Genomic DNA, 16,652 nt, shown 5'->3' with positions numbered 1-16,652 from the left:
ATCTACTATCCCACATATATGACAGAACATACAAAAAACAATTCAAAATTGAGCTATCTCACGCAGTTGTGAACCAGGTCCTTTAACACTGTACGGGGTGATGATGTACACTATTACCTGGTGTCCACTATTAAATCAAATGAGGAACTGAGAAAATGCTCAGACTTTTCAGTAATGTGCCTGAATCTAGGTTTGTGGCTTATTAGCAACTATCACTGACATCTACATAGAATGGGATAGAAATTGCATGTTATCATCCACCTGTTATTTTACGCTTATTTGATTCTTGTGAGCCAATCCCTGAATGCGCTTGTCTTTGCAGGTAAACCAAAGTAGCATCAGAATAGCATAAAAAAAGAAGCAAAAAAATTTGTATTTCCTAGTAGCCTGGATGTGATAGAAGATTACAAGAGAGATTGATTTTTTTTTTCCCCTGCTACCTGTGGGTTATTTCTTCCTTATTTCCTTAATTGCTGGCTCCCTCAGCATTAAAGACGGCAGATCAATTGGGTTAATACAGAGGATTGCTGGGAGGCAGAGTACCATTGATTCACCAGCAGGAGCAGATCCCTACCTTCCCCAAGTTTTTGGTTCCCTCTTCAACATTCACAGCAGCACTGTTGACATGGTCTTCAATCCTGTCAATCTTCTCCTGCTGCGACTAGATGCAAAGGAATTATGAGTGAGGTAACCTGCTGTGAAGCAGCAGTGAGCCAATACACACCATTTTAATGCCTGTAATCAGGACTCCACAGCCGCTTTCATCTGCTACACACTGCAGCCGTGCAGCCTTAATGGTGGTTCATTAATAGCATCTGATAAACTGTGCTGAAACGACAAACTTACTTTAAAAAAAATCTTAACTATTAAGTAATACTATGGGGTGGGTATTATACAATGTGTTGCTGCAGTTAGAGAAAACAACCCAAAACATATGGTGTCTAAATCTTTTCTGTGAATAGATGACCTCGCATTCAAAGGGAAAAATAACCCAAACTAGCCTTTTTGTTTCCTGCTGAGTTTCACGTTCAAAAAAAATTCTATAAAGAGCATTTATTTATAAGATCAGTACCAAGTCCAACATACAAAACTGCACCAAGAAATCTAAACAGAAGTGTTTAATCATGACATTATAAAACACTGATTTAACTTTACAAATAGACTAGTGACAGTACTGAAAATGTAGTTGATGTTGCTCTGTATTTTACTGTTTGATTTTACAAAAACGTTCCAGCCTTTCCCCAAATGCAGTCAGATTCCCCAGCAGTCTCTGGAGCAGAAGATAAAGAGGTTTGCAGGTTTGTTTGTTCTTATTTTAATCTCAGCAGTGCCCAGGCTGTTTTATGTCACAAAATAATGAGATGGCTAATGTTCATCTTAAAATAAAAGGCATTCTGAACTTTTTTACTCTTTCTAATTCAGAAACTGCTGAATCCACCAACTCTGGTATATTCATCTACTATCCAATCCACACACTTTAGATGCTTGCTATTATATCTAATGATGGTAATCCAGAAAGTCCTGGGAACAGGAACTCCTCCTTTTTAGCTAAAGCTGCTAACATTTAGGCTACTGCATAAGAATTTTTGCAGTCCCTCTCCAGCCTAATGAATTGCAGTCTTTTTTTTTTTTTTTTTTTTTTCTGTATGTGAAGCAGCACATATTCAGTAGAAAGGATAAGAGCTAGCTTATCTATCCCAACTAACTCAACAGCAAGGAGACTAAAGAACTCCTAGGAGATGAGAATTGTGGATTTAAATTCCCTGTGGCACAGGAAGAACTAAACATTGGGAACTGAGTATGGATGATGAAGACCTTTTGGCAGCTTTGTGAGAGCAGAAAAAGGGTGTGATAAGGGTGAGGGAAACTTCAGATTTTTCTAGTGCTCCTGATTAAGCAAGAAAAAGTATCTGAGAAACACCCACCCTGTGCAGTGAAGGCTTTTGTCACCATTACAATCGGAAATTGTAAAAATGAATGGGACCGGGGTAGGTGTCTGCAGTCAGCACTGCAGAGCTTCTACTGAGGTTCAGCTTGTGGCCAAGGGCACTGGCTAGAACATCAGTAGTTGCTCTGGTGACAAGATCTTAGGAGCAATTACCAGCACTAGTGCTGAAACAGAAGACTATTGCCTCAAAAAATTACCTTGACAGAGCCTGAATCAACAGGAGAGCCACAAAGATAATTGTGGCAATGAGTCACTGATGTAGGGAAGGACAAGCTGTTAGTTTTATAACCAGATGGGGCAGCTGAGTAGTTAAACTAAGGCTTTTGAATGTTCCTCTTCTGTAAGCACTTGAAAATCAAAAGAAAACCTTTCACCTTACTGCTAGACAATCTGATGTAAACATTATATGCATCACCTACAACTTGGAAAGCAGCTGATGTACCAGCTTTGAAACTAGGCGTATTTACTGCAGGTCCCAAGTAACAAGGACAGCACCTTCGTGCAGGCATCTCTGCTCTCTTTGGAGAAACTGCTCTGCCTCTACTGGCATTTTCCTGAAGTTCCCAACAGTGACTAGGATTTTGTAGTCTTGACTATTGGACTGAATAAATGTAGTTAATCTTATTCTGCTATTCTGTCACTTTGATCAAGTGATACTAGCTCAGTCTGAGTTCAGACTACGGGCAGAAGTATTGCTCATCTTTTTTTCCCCCAACTAGGAGTTACCCATTCACCCTCTTTTTGTACAAAACTCTGTCTAGGATAGAATGCAAAATTAATACTTACACTGACTAAGAGAGAAAAGTCAGCCACCAACTGACTAAGGTGAATCAAGTCCTACAAATAAAAAACAAATGTTACTTTGTAATTGTTGTTAAAACAAGAGCACCGCCACGGCAGTAAGGGAGTTTCAACATACCTCTTCTAAAGTTTCCCAAGACTCAGCTGCGTTTTCTTCCTGAGGTATTTCGGGAAGGCGGGAGTAGATCTGGATTAAACTTTGGGAGCCATCCTTCACTTCCGTGTTATATAAAGTTTCTGAATGAGGAACATGATGTTTATAAACAAATGAACTGAATCAGAAAGCAGGTGATGTGCAAAATTTCTCGCTTTTAATGTTTCTCAAGGATAAACTGATATTTAACATAATTCAAGCCAAGTATGGCCCTGAAAATGATCATATAGGGAAAAGTCTTACAGCACTAGACAGTTTCTTAAAAAGAAGTTATTGCCAAAGAAATGGATTAATTTCTATCAGCACACCTTCACAATCAGTTCTGAGAATGATATTAAATTATACTCCTGAATTCAAGGTCAGGAAATTAATTTTGTATCAACCGAGCTAAGAAAACTGAGCTTGGGACAAAAACTTCATTTACATATGACACATAAAAACACTGCACTTCCAAAACTGAACAGACAGTTATTCATTTTATGATTATGCTACCGGTTTGATTTTCAGTCATTTAGGACCAAAAGAAGCTGGAGGAAAAAGCTTTCAAAGTAAAAGCATTGAAAACCAAGTAACATGCTGCCCAGCATTCAGGGCTGGATCCAGCTGGGTAACGGTACTGTAAGGATGACAAACATTAGCAGCTCAGTGGTGTAAAGGAGATTCTCAAGTACCTTCCTTTCTAAATCACCTGGACTGGGTGCAGAAGACATTAGGACAAAATATGGCGGGAAAAATGGGGAATGAGGGACAACCAGGTGGCATGGAGGAGAGCAGATAAAATGGACACACACATACCTCCTCCTGTCAAAGAGCCCAGTCTTGAGCCACTACAGATGTAATGGACATGTGCATAATTATGGACAAATAATTAAGTGGTAATAAATAATAGTAACAAACAAGTTTGTCTTGTCATAGCAAGGATTAAGGAATAGCTTGAGAGTATGAAAAGGCAGACTGGAGAATGTATGTGTGTAAACACAGTGCAAAGATCATGTTAATTTAGACAGCTTCAATTTCTGAAGGAAGATAGCTACTTTTCGTAGGACACTGATGTTTCCTTCCTTGGGAGGGTAGTATCAAGAGAAAGCTTAATATGGGGAAGACTGGTTAGATATGTCTAACAATACTAAAGTGTAAATATTGCATTAAAATCTTCTTTAGAAATAATGAATGTGCCAAGGTACTGTAATATTATGTAACTGTTACTACAACAGATAAAAAACAATGGAAAACAAATAAAAATAATCGTATTCATAATAAAAGCAGTAATAGTGCATGCTTATTCATGGAATTAATTTAAGATAAAATAAAAATGATACATTTTCTTAACATTTGTCCATTTCTCAACATTTTAATCCCGGTATCTCAAAATACATTAAGGACCTAATCTTCCTACTCCCAGATCAATAGAAGTCTAACATCAATGAAGCTGATATTCAGCCATAATCACTAAGTAAGCAGAGTAGCAGAGTAATGACGAGTAAGTGATTGGGGGTTTTATTTTGGGCTTGTTTTTCATTTCTACCCTTTTCCTTTAGGAATCTAGATGTGGAAGGCACTTCCCCTTCTACAATCATCACCTGTTCTCCCAGAACATATTTTTGATTTATAACATCGATTAATTAATGTTATATACTCAGTTCTAAAATATTGCTTTTCCCTTTTCAACATACTTAATCACATATCCAAATGTGTGCATTTTTGGAGAAACTGATTCTGCTACATATTCTGACATTTAACATTGGTTTTGAGTATTTTATTCTGTTTCAATCCTTCACAATCCTATTTCAAAACCAAGTTTCTTCTGCCAAGAAAATTGTACTCTTCCCTAATCAGCCACATGCATGCTAAGTTGGTTGAAATTAAAATATTCATAATTCAAAAGCAAAAAGAAAGCTCACTAAGCAAAATTGCCTCCTTCACAAATCACCTTCGCTAATCTGGTCTGTCCTTAACAATCTCTGCTGACCTATTGTAGAAAAAGACATCCTTCAAAGTACATAAATGATACTGAAGTTTTGCATGACACACATTCAAGAGAACTTAAAATTGTAAGTAGGTTTATGCTGTTATCATTTTCTAATAACTAAAAATTAGTGAGAAAAAATTCCTCAGGAAAATTCTTTACTCACTTCAAAAAAATAAGGTAAAGAACAAGAAGGGTAAGAGAAGGTGAAGTCACATTTGGGATGAAAGCATGAGTAAGAAATTTATATTCACTAGTTCATGTTTTATCAAGTCTAACCAATTTTAATAGAACTGAGAATGGAAGTGGCTCCACCAGTTCACTTACAGCATCTCCACAGAAATGCAATAATACAAAACACCTCTGCAGATTTCATAGAGCAGCTGCACACCTCATTACATGCAAGATAAAATCTAATGCTTTGGAAGATTCAATATGTTGCTTAAAAGATTTTAGTAATTTTAAGAGTGGAGTCTCACCTTTTGTTAATATTTGTTTAAAATGCAATTAAATTCCATTTCTATTGGACCTCAGCTGAGGATGATGAAGGGGGGAAGAAACTACATCATATCACTGACATGCCTTCTAAATGGGCGATTTGAATTTGTAAACTCCTTCCTCCTCTACCAGATGGGAAGCAACATGCTACAAAGAATGGGCATACTGAAGCTCCTTTGATTAAGATCAGCAGCCAAGATTTGCTTTCAGGACTGCAGCCTTCAAGCACAAAAGAATAGGCAATATATTGCATCTGTGTTAGCAATTCAACAGAGCTGCTTTCACAGGCAGGCAAACTTGAAAAAAATGCTTGTTTAATTGTATATTTCATTTTAAATGGGGTGCTTTATTTCCATATTCTTGAGTAGACTTGCAGGAGCATGTCATTCCAGTAACATTTTTCTGTTCTTCTCATCCCAATCTTTCTGATCAATTACTTGTCTTTCTGAAGTGCTGTTATGCTCAATGTCCTCCATACTTCAAAGGTATTTCAGATTAAAAAAGCAGTCCTGTTCTTGGAAATTAAACTCTAGTTCCCATTTACCACCTATGTAACTATTAGAAAAGCAATAAGCCAGGACAAGGCTTTTCCAATGAAATACCAGAATGTATTGAGGACAACTGCAGCAAGTTACCAAAAGAAGAGATATTTTAAATTTAGTTCTGATCGTAACAGAGAAGAGCTCACAAAGAGCCTGAAAGTAATGACTAATATGGATGAAGGGCATCACTGAACACCAGAGTTCACTATTCTAAAACTCAAGAGTAAAAGACTGAAGACAATGAGCTCCCCCCAAAAGAGAGATCAACAAATTTGGCAAACTGATTAATAGAAACTGTGGGGAAGTTCCTACAGGATAAAGGCCCGCAGAAGAGCTGGCAGACACTAATAAAACAGGCTATTCTGAAGATGACAGCAAATTGTCCTGATGCAGAAGAAAATGCTTCTGTCTTCAGCAAGAGCTCTTCAATGCCCTGGATATCAAGAATTCGACACACAATTAAGATGAGTACTAGCAATAATATAAGTATGGACAGTTAATATCAGAAAGACTAGGACACAAATAAACTGCAACTACCAGGGGACATAAATGGTAGCAAGAAAGTTTCTATGAATGCTTTTGAAGTTAGAGAAAGACACAGGAAGTGTAAGTGCATTGCTAGGTTAAGAACAGTAAGGATGGACAACCCAGAGAAAGATTAAGTCAGTCTTTAAACAAACAGGTAGCTGTAATCAGATATTTGAGGCAATTAATTTAAATAAGAAAGGATAAAAGGGACCCTTAAGTCCTGAGGGTTTGATGAAATTCACTCTAGAGCATTTAAGAAACAGCCTCTGAAAGTTCAAGCATGTTTCTGAGAACTTCAGTAAGGGGGTCCCAGAGGACTGCAACAGAATGGATTCAGTTATTACCTTCCTTTTCAGTGGGGAAAGAGGGTGCAGCAAATAGCCAGACTTTGAACCCACAAAGATATCAGGACAAACTACTGAACAATCAACTACAAGATGTTGAAGGTGTTGAAAAAGCCAAGATTCATATGTCAGAAGCCAATTAAGTCTTTTTCTATTGGCTTCATAAGAAGACAGAAATTTTTTACAATGAGGGTGATGAGGCACTGGTGGAACAGGTTGCCCGGAGACTTTGTGGCTGCCCCCTCCCTGGAAGTGTTCAAGGCCAGGTTGGACGGAGCTTTGAGCAACCTGGTCTAGTGGAAGGTGTCCCTGCCCATGGCAGGGGGGGTGGACTACTTGATCTTTAAAGGTCCTTTCCAACCCAAACAGTTCTGTGGTTCTATATTTGATACATCTTGATGTTCATAAGGTTTTTTGATACTACTGCACATGACCTTCTCGAAAGCAAGCCCAGTCTTCAAATCTACTTTTCTTTTCTCCCTGTTCAACCATTAGACTCACTATCCTGTTAATCACACTTTAAAGAGTTCTTTATGCAGCAACAAGGGTCATGAAATCAAATTTGATAGCAGGTTCTTCTACAATGCCACTGACTGAGAATACTCTTTCAATTTTAAGACACGTGAAATTCTGAAACATTTTTAAACAATACTGCTACTGCAGCAATCAAACTAATTACTGTTACGTGGAAGGATTTAATCCTGATGTAACCAACGTTCTCATAGATCATTAGCAGAGAACACTACCAGGGCATAGTAAGGGCTTTCCCTGAAGACAGAATGGTAGAACAAGGAATGAAAGAAATTTTGTGCAAAAAGGAGGGAAAACATGTCTGACTTGTAGCATGTTATAGTGTGTTTTCAAAATTTTTTCTTTAAATGCATTTATACTGTTTTCGGCTTTCTTTTCAGTTCCCAAGTTAAAATGCTACAGGAAGAGATGTTCTTTATATAGAGACTTGCTCTTTTCCACATATTTCAGCCGTGGTGTATTATACTGTCTGTCATATAAAAATTGTATTCTTCTTGATGGTGCAAGCACTAATTCAGTGAAAATGGTCTAAATGATTACTTGCACATGATCAAGTGATTTGCGGGGGGGGGGGGGGAAGAAAGAAGTCAAGCTACTGTGAAACATGAATGTAAGTATTCTGCTTCCTATAAACAAAAAGTCTTCTACTTCGAGATCCAACACTATGGGATCTTTCTCATGGAAGGTCACAGCTATTTTAATTTCTTAAGATACTTAATTAGAGCATTCTACACTTATCAAAACTCAGTCACAGGTCATAAGAAAAGTGTGGTGTAGGGTAAGAAATCCACTTCTTGATTAACAATTATTATTCAACTGAAATCTCATTTGTTTACTTCATTTATATCTGGTCAGAGAAACTGCAGACTGGATACCACAGTATAGACATAATAGATACAGAAATGAAATTCTACTACCTCCTCCTACAGTTGCAGATCTGGTTAAAGAGGCATCCTCCTGTCCAAGTTGCCTTTTAAGTTCTTCTGCAGATTCAGAATGGAGCTGCAGGAAGTCTTTTATGGCAAATGAAGCTTCCTCTTTAACGGGATTTATCATTCTCTGCAGAACTGGGATGTCCTCCTGTCGGACTCGCAAACAGAGTTTCTCCATCTCTCTCATATTGGCACGGAGTTGCTGTAACAGTTTTAAGAGTTATTTTGTAGCTTACTACGTAAGAGCACCAGATAGTTTCAGTGGTATTGACGCAACTATCATCTTGATTATCTTTAAATAAGCATAAAAATTGCCATATCTAGTGTTTTAATAAACTAAGACAAAAAAAAAACTCCTCAAAAGTCCCAGGTTTCAAGCAATCCCTATGTTCCAGGTCACTTCTACTCTACATCCATTTTCTTTTCCAGACTGTATTGTTTGACTGCAGCTGGTTCACCTGTCAAAGATCCCCTCAATTGCTTAAAAACCCCATGCTTCCAATAACACAGTAAATCCTCACCTTGAACCCATCCTGGGTCTTCCAGACTCTTTATTTTGTGACCGAGTGCTATTCACCAGTCTTTTATAATGCTCTTGCAGAAGAGCACCAGTGCTCTGCAGAGAAGGGACTTGTCCTCACTAAGGAAGCTCAACCTAAAGATGATCCCTTCCAAGTAAATGACCCACCTCCTACTCTTCCTAGGGCAGATGACAGTCCTGTAGCCGACAGTGCTACCGATGAGACAGTGATTTAGTCAGCTCAACCACAGCTCAACACTGTCCAGAGAGGAAGGCATCTGTACTTCCAAGCGCTTCTTACTCAGAGGTACCACTACATCATAACCAACTAAGTCAGTCATATTTTTAATATTTGCTTCTGCTTGTGAGTTCACTCAGTTCTCTGTCTATAAACAAAAAATAAATGGGGGTAGCAGCTCCCAACACAGCAGTCCCTACGCAGTGCAGTGAGGCATCACTGGAACATATTGCTGAGTCTTTCTGGACATGGCCTACTTTCCCGAAGGGAAACTAAGCTATCTGCCCCAGGAGAATAAGAACCAAAGATCAAGGAAGAGATGGTACCTGTTACCTTCTCTGGCAAACTAATTTGCCAGTATCAGCCAACCACAGAACAAGGCAGAAATATTTTTGAAGCCATTTCCATTGATATTATGATTTTCTTGCTGTCAATTCTATACTTTATCCACTTCAAGTAAAGAACTCAGGTTGTTTTACTTGGGGTTTCAATTAAAGTATTTAACTAATTAATTCACTATGTAATTACTGAAGTTATTTAGGTGTCTCTGATCAATTTAGGCCTCTGCCAAAATATTTACCCAAGTTGCAACAAAAATAATATCCAAATAAAGTGACTGCTTCTCAAAATTTGCCTTTTTTTTTTTTTATAATAAGCGATCATGGTGATTACAGCACTTCAGGATACAATCATTCGCAAGACCCAACTACCCCAAAACTATCATTTTCATTTTGTAAAGACAACTTCAGGGATGAAAGAGAAGGATTACCTCTTCTTTTTTTGCAATATATATATTCTTTTTTTCAGAAGAAGGACGAATATATTTGTTTGATTGGAATATCAAATATAATAAAACACAGAAATATTTCTTTAGTTACAAGAGTTTTGAGAAGATATAAACTATTCACAACTAGCAAAAAGAATCTGTGTGCAGGCATCTCCTGTGAGATAAACTTCTCTGTACAGCAAAAATAGAGGGGGTTTTTACTGCCTAGGCTTTTAAAATCTAAAAATGCACACAACTTTTCTTTTTCTACAAATGAAAAGAAAAAATTTATAGTTTAAATTATACCACTTATTGTTTCAGGACAGAGTTTTTATCGAATTATAAAAAAATAAGACTAATAAAAATAATATTTATTGCATTACATTATAAGGTGATATAATAAATTATATTATTTATTGCACTATTTACTAATTGTTTTGAATATGCTTCTCACAGCAGAACAAGAGAATGGATTAACACCAGTCAGTGGTTAAAAAGAGAAACATTTTCTTCATGCAAATCAGGTACAGGTAATGCCTTAGAAAGGCAATATTGCTCACCTGGAAAAGCAGGAACTAGATGGAACTTATTTTATTTATATAAGCTAGTAGAATTAATTTTTTTAACATGTATGAAAAAAATAGTAGAAATGTAATTAGAGAAGAGAAATTAATTCAATAACAAACTGAAGTAACACTGCACGAGACATATTAGGCAACCAAAGAAAGAACTATTGATTTGTAAAAAGAATTTGTCAAATTACCAAGAGTATATTCTATTGTATGCTTAAATTAAGAGTACTACTAGCCAATTTAGGCTGCATTATTTAAGGCTAACCCCAGGCAAAACCACTGATTAGCAATAAAAAAAAGGGAGATGCAAAAAATAACTCTGTAAGATATTGAGTTGAATAGAAACATGGTACCCAACAATTTTGCTCATACATTTCTCATCTTAATCCACCTTGCTCTTCCTGTTATCTTCCTCCCATGGTCTTCCCATAAGTATTGAAAAAGGGAGAATGTCATCACTGTCATAGTCCACCACATGCCAAAATTCTCGGTTTATAAAATCTTGGAATTTCATTTAAAAGACAAAACAGGACTATCTAGACACAACATTTAATTATCTATTTTGTGAGAATTATATGCAGGGGACCAAATGAAGTTGATCCTGCTGTTTTGTTACAGGAAACAAAATTATTATTATTATCCTGTCTTTGGCCATAATGGAGACAAAAAAACAATACACCGAACAAAAACATGTTATGAAACAGTGACAATAGTGAGTTTGGGATGAGCTAATAATGCTTCCAAAGCAGTTTTTTAAGAAAAAAAAAAAGGAAAATTTCCCTGTTGAAATTGAGTTAAAACATAGCTCTGCTCGGGATTTGTACCACTGCAGCTGCAGCTGGGGCAAATTAACAGTATAGCCAATGCACAAGTATAATGAAGTTACTGTGCAGTGACCAGCACAACCACCAACTTGCTGCTGAAGCATTCAAAAATCTTGAACAGAAGTTTCAAGAAATACAAACTACTCACCCTAAGGAATGGTTAAATCAGATGCTCACTTTCACTGCTCATTATTACCTTGCTGATCAAAGAGAAATACTTGTGAGAAAGATGGAGGAATCAGATGATGATATTTGCCTATTTGGTAAAATTTAATTTTAGTACCTCTTCCTTTGTGGTTTTGGAGAGAGGACTCTTGTTCCATTTACTGTCAACTAAATGGAAGCTAAACGGATTCAGCCTAGCAGGAAAGGTGAGCTCCGCCACAAGAAGACACATCTGAGAGCTCACCAGGGTATAACATCATAAATGTTATGGATATGCAAATGACTGACTTCTTTTTACAATCATTTTTATGGGACAGAGTCTAATTTCTGGGTAGAGCATGAAAGTATGTCACCCCCTTCCCAACTGCTTCCGCTTTTAAAACCAAGCTTGCTTGGTGAGGAAGGTAATACAAAATTCTGTTTGCATTTATGGCAACTTCTGGGTTTTGAACTCACCACATTCAGCCCAAAAGACACTGAATATTTCTTCATAATATTTGCAATTTTTGTCTGTTAACTTCCAAACCCAAATAATGGTCTTTGTTTCAAATGGCCTTCTCGCAAAAACTGTAGGGAAATAAAGCTGGGAAAAACCTTGGGAAGTCATCCCTTCAAAGCATGAACTGCTGTGTCTATTTTATTTCTGACAGTTGTTTATCTAATCTGGTCTTAAAACGACTTATTTTCAAAGAGCTACAACCTCCTTGATTTTATACTGCAAGAATTCATTATCCTAATTGCTATAGTCTTTTCCTCATGCCCAACAGAAATCTCTCTTGCCTCAGTTTAATCCAGATATTTCTAATCCTCTCTGTTCAAAACAGAGAAAGACAAACCCTGTCCTCTTTGCAACCATCTTTGCCATGTTCGCAAACAGACAGCACGCCATTGTCAGGCATTCTTTGGGCAAAATAATTTGTAAGTCTTTCCAAATAAATCTCGGTTTCTCAATTTCTGACCATTTTCATTGCTCTTCCTGAATACTCCCTAATCAGCCCATAGCTTCCTTTAAACTGTGGTGACTGGCTGGACTAACTATTCTACCTGGGATCCTACTACTGCTGACCAAAGAGATCGTATGAGAGACTGCACTCACTACTCTCCCATTTATACATCCCACTACATTATTTGGCTTTTTTGTATCACTACCACACAATTGGTTCACTTCTACTCTGTGTCCTTCTGCAGAGGACTTCTGCAGAAGTGCTGCCCCAACAGCTTCCCATCCTGAATCTTGTACAGCCAATGATTGCCCTTCTCCTCATCCAAAAACATACTGATTTTTCAGGTCTTTTCTCAACATCATTATGAATTCTAATTCTGTTCTCTCAACCAGAACCCCTTAGTCTCTCCCAGCTTTTTGCTGTTTGCATATTTTTGCTATATAATGAAACTAACGTTAATATAGCTGTTATATAGTGCTTTCATTTCTAGGTCTCAAAGGACTTTATTTGAGTAAGGTTCACTGTTCTTCTTGAACAGATGCAGAACTGAGGTAGGGTCACAAAATCTGAGCCCAGTTTTCCTAAAGTGTCCACAAATTCGGAAGTAAGCCTGGGAGATCCACCAGGATGGTGGATTCACTATATTATGTGAACAAATATAATGGATTTTTTTCAGAAAAGTAAATGAGAAGAGGCATGGTTTTCACAAGTACGGTGAAAAATCTATTGACTCTATCAACACATCCAAAATGGAAAGAAAAAGAAATCATACATAAGGAAGTTGCACTGCTTTTCCATTATTTTCAAAATCTTTACAAACACATTCAATAAAAAATAAAGAATAAATTATAAATTTCTCTCAGGAAGTAAACTACAAAAGGAGACAAATGAGCCAAAGGAGGGCTTAATTTAATTTTTAATTTTTTTTTTTAAATCACTGTTACTGAAAATGACTGTACATACCTGTCCATTAGGCTCACCTTATTACTCAGCACAGTTTTAAATATGTAAGAGAAGGAATTATTGTAAGTATTCAGTGTTTTGAATTATCTTTAAAATCATAAAGTATCTTCCCATATTCTGCTCCTCCTAAGCGGTTTATGAATGGGACCTCCTCTACAGATATGTCAGACATATAAGAAAAATGGTAAAACTCCCTATGGAATTCAGAAGTCTTAACAGCAATTTTCAGCAAACCAATAAACCTTACTCATACAAAAGAGTAAAAATTCTTTTTTTGCAGTATTTGTTTTTCAGAGCGGTAATTTTCTCCACTGATAGTGGCAGCTGAATTTTCAAAGTAATATAACTTGAAAAACAGATGTCATGTTTCCATAGGCTTACTGTAGGCTGCCTTAAAATATCATCATCACTTCACACTCAAATACATTACACTTGTGAATTTCACCACCAGTGTTATACCAGCAACACCGGACTCTTGTGTGCAACCAATTTCATTACAATTGAGGAAAAGTAACGGATGACAACAAAGAAGGAAATAATGGAATTTGTACTAAACTGCAGGCAAATGCACACAGTGACCTGCAGTCCCATGTCATGGCAGAGAGCTTGCGCTGCACTGCCACAGCATGCTGGTAAGGACACGTAACACCACAAGGAAAGTAGTAACAAAGAGCATAAGGGCACCTCAGTGCTTCAGTTCTAACCCAGCGTGAGGCCCCTGGGCATCAGGATAAACACCACGCCTGCATGCCTCTACCTTGTACAAATATCAAAGGGCTGAGATGGGACCAAAACCCTTGAAAAGGCAGCAGAGACTTGAGCTGTAGGATTATTTCCATGTAACATCTGATATCTCTACCAGTTACGGAAATATCTGAAGTTCTATCCAGGCCCACAGCAACAGCTACCTGAAAATCACAGCGTAAGTATCCGCTTCAGCCATGCGTCCCTGGCAAAACTGATGTTCCTGGAGTGCTCAGAAACTCCAGCACTTCACTTACTCTATCCCCACCAGCCTATACTACTCCTAACACTACCAGCTAACTGAATCATGGTGGTCTTGCCATTACCACACTCAATCTCTGCCACCATCGTTCTCTTTTTCTTCTTCTTGATTGTATTATCATTAAATGTAACATCATATACATTTGCCAATAGTTTTCACTTTAAACTATTCATGCTGAAATAGTACATGGATGACACAAGATCTGTCATGTCCAACAAATCAATCCTTTTTTCTCTTTATCTTCTGTCTTCCACACGTTAATCACTGTCAACTCTCCCTCCATTCTGCATGTGGTTGTTTTAAATTAAGAAGTAAATAACACCCCCAAACAAATCCACGACCTTAAACCCTCTCAAACATAAATACGATTTTCAAGAAAGTATTGCAGTAGCTTAGCTGTGCAAATGTAATGTTGCCTTCACTTATCTTCTCTGGACTTTGTCCAAAGTAATGTGATAAAGGATATATGTTACAAATTTCTTGGCACAGGTCAAAGAAACTCTGAGTTTAATAATATACTTATCCTGCAGACAGCCACAGGCTGCAATAGTGAGCTGATTCCACATGACGCTTCATTGATACCATAAACAATCTCCTGCAGCAATAAACTCATCTACCCTGCTTCTCATGCTCTCCCAGTATATTTGCGTAGTATTCCAGAAAGATACTTAATTTGAAGACTGCATAATTTTAAGGATGGTACAGAGACATGAGACATACGACTAAGCTTTGAAGATTTATGAAAAAGAGAGCTGACTAAAAACCATCTTTTCCTTGTAAACCATTTTCAGTTGAAATGGAAACCATAAAAGTGAAAAAGAAAAAAAGTGGATTAACATTTTTCAAGCAGCTTTCCAGGGTAGAGCAACACACGGGAGAGACTACATCTGCCTAGGTATATTTCGCAGAACAGAGTCTCCTTTTGTGGGTTGAATATAGACTAGTCAGATCATTCATCACAGTATTTTTCCTTTTTTTGTTCAATGCCTTATATCCTCTCTAGTAACTGCAGCATTTTTCTTCCTCTCACTATGAATATGATCAATGCAGTCCTTGGGTGTTAAAATAAAACATTGAAATTAGCTTAAATCTTGCAATAATTAACTAATTGTATGGTACAGTCAGCATACATGTGGGCAAAGCCTAGCAAAATTGCATATTTATTCAGGTCCTAACATTTTAAGAAGTCCGCAGACTGTCCCTAAAAATGAAAATCCACAACAGCACATTTGTGAAAACTAATACATGGTAGACAAGAGCTATTTTCTCGGTATTTCTGAAAGGGTGTCATCATGCCCTATACAAAGATTTCCCCAGTTTCTCCACTTTCCTTTTTAGAAGTTTTTAATGTGGCAACCAGTCACCAGAAAGAAGAGGTATACATTTATGCTCATCTATACTTCTATTATAATTTTGACCATCATCAAAAGTAGAACAGAAGTAATTATTCTGGGTAAACTGAGAATTCAGAAAAATGGCTAATTATGTGCACATGGATTAAATGTAGAGTGGCTGTGCATATATTTGTCTAAAACCTGTGGCAGATGCCTTGGGTCAATATTGACTTAGGGATTCCTAATGTATTTTTACAACATCTAATTTTGAGAGCAAAGTGTGTGCTGCAGAGAACATTTGGTATCACAATAATGAATCTGATTTCTTCGCAAACAAACAGATCGCAAGTCCATTGGTAAACATTTAAACAGCTTACAGCAAACACATTCTACATGTCATATAATTTATTATCAAGTACTCCAGACTCCTAACTATTTAATTAAAACAAAGAGCTAGTCTACTCTTCTTGCATGGACCCAGATACTTATTCTGTTCTCTGGATATCAGAATGTGAACCGCTTTAATGCATAACTTGTATCCAGATCTAAAAGCAGTGAGCACTGAATAAAATATAAGATAATTTATTTTGGCTGAAAGTGAAAATGGCAGGCTTTAGGTTCAAGACAAATATAAATGTTTCTAGAGACAAATGCAAGGTTTTACTACTAAAGCACTTAGCATATTTAAAAGCAGCATATTCAGCATGATTACTTTTTCTCTAATTATTGATAGATTTTGTTTTGCTAAACAAATGATACTGATAATAAAGAGTTTCAAGAGAAACCTTTCCTACCCCTCAGATGTGAAAACAGACATAAGCAAACACATGCTTACTACACCACACCTGTTGGAATGTCATGGTTTTAACAGGACTTCCACCTTTGGAATATGCTTTTGATATTAAGAATAAACTTACATTCAAATTTCAAAAATATTGAAAAATCAAAATAAACATTCAAAGCTCCAAATAACAGAAAATCAAATGGATTTCATGTAGAACTTCTGACCATCTACACTAAAAAAAGCTCATTAACACCTTCCATTCCTCAAAAAAGATACGTAACTCCCGCTCTGC

General features: G+C 37.0%; 1 protein-coding gene across 9 annotated transcripts in view; it reads right to left on the bottom strand.

The window, feature by feature from the left end:
- STX17 (syntaxin 17) overlaps nt 1–16,652 on the bottom strand; it is a 35,137-nt gene that overhangs the window by 3,032 nt on the left and 15,453 nt on the right. For all 9 annotated transcript variants that reach the window (XM_074823659.1, XM_074823669.1, XM_074823678.1 and 6 more), the window contains 4 exons: nt 8,230–8,446; nt 2,868–2,986; nt 2,735–2,785; nt 575–661 (listed from right to left, as the gene is read on the bottom strand). In XM_074823659.1, coding sequence (XP_074679760.1) covers nt 575–661; nt 2,735–2,785; nt 2,868–2,986; nt 8,230–8,446 — 474 coding nt within the window. The remainder of the gene's footprint in view (nt 1–574; nt 662–2,734; nt 2,786–2,867; nt 2,987–8,229; nt 8,447–16,652) is intronic.

The sequence above is a fragment of the Strix aluco genome, chromosome 1 (genome assembly GCF_031877795.1).
Source record: "Strix aluco isolate bStrAlu1 chromosome 1, bStrAlu1.hap1, whole genome shotgun sequence".
Taxonomy (NCBI): domain Eukaryota; kingdom Metazoa; phylum Chordata; class Aves; order Strigiformes; family Strigidae; genus Strix; species Strix aluco.
Note: the sequence above shows the minus strand (reverse complement) of the source record. Positions and strands in the feature narration are given on the sequence as shown.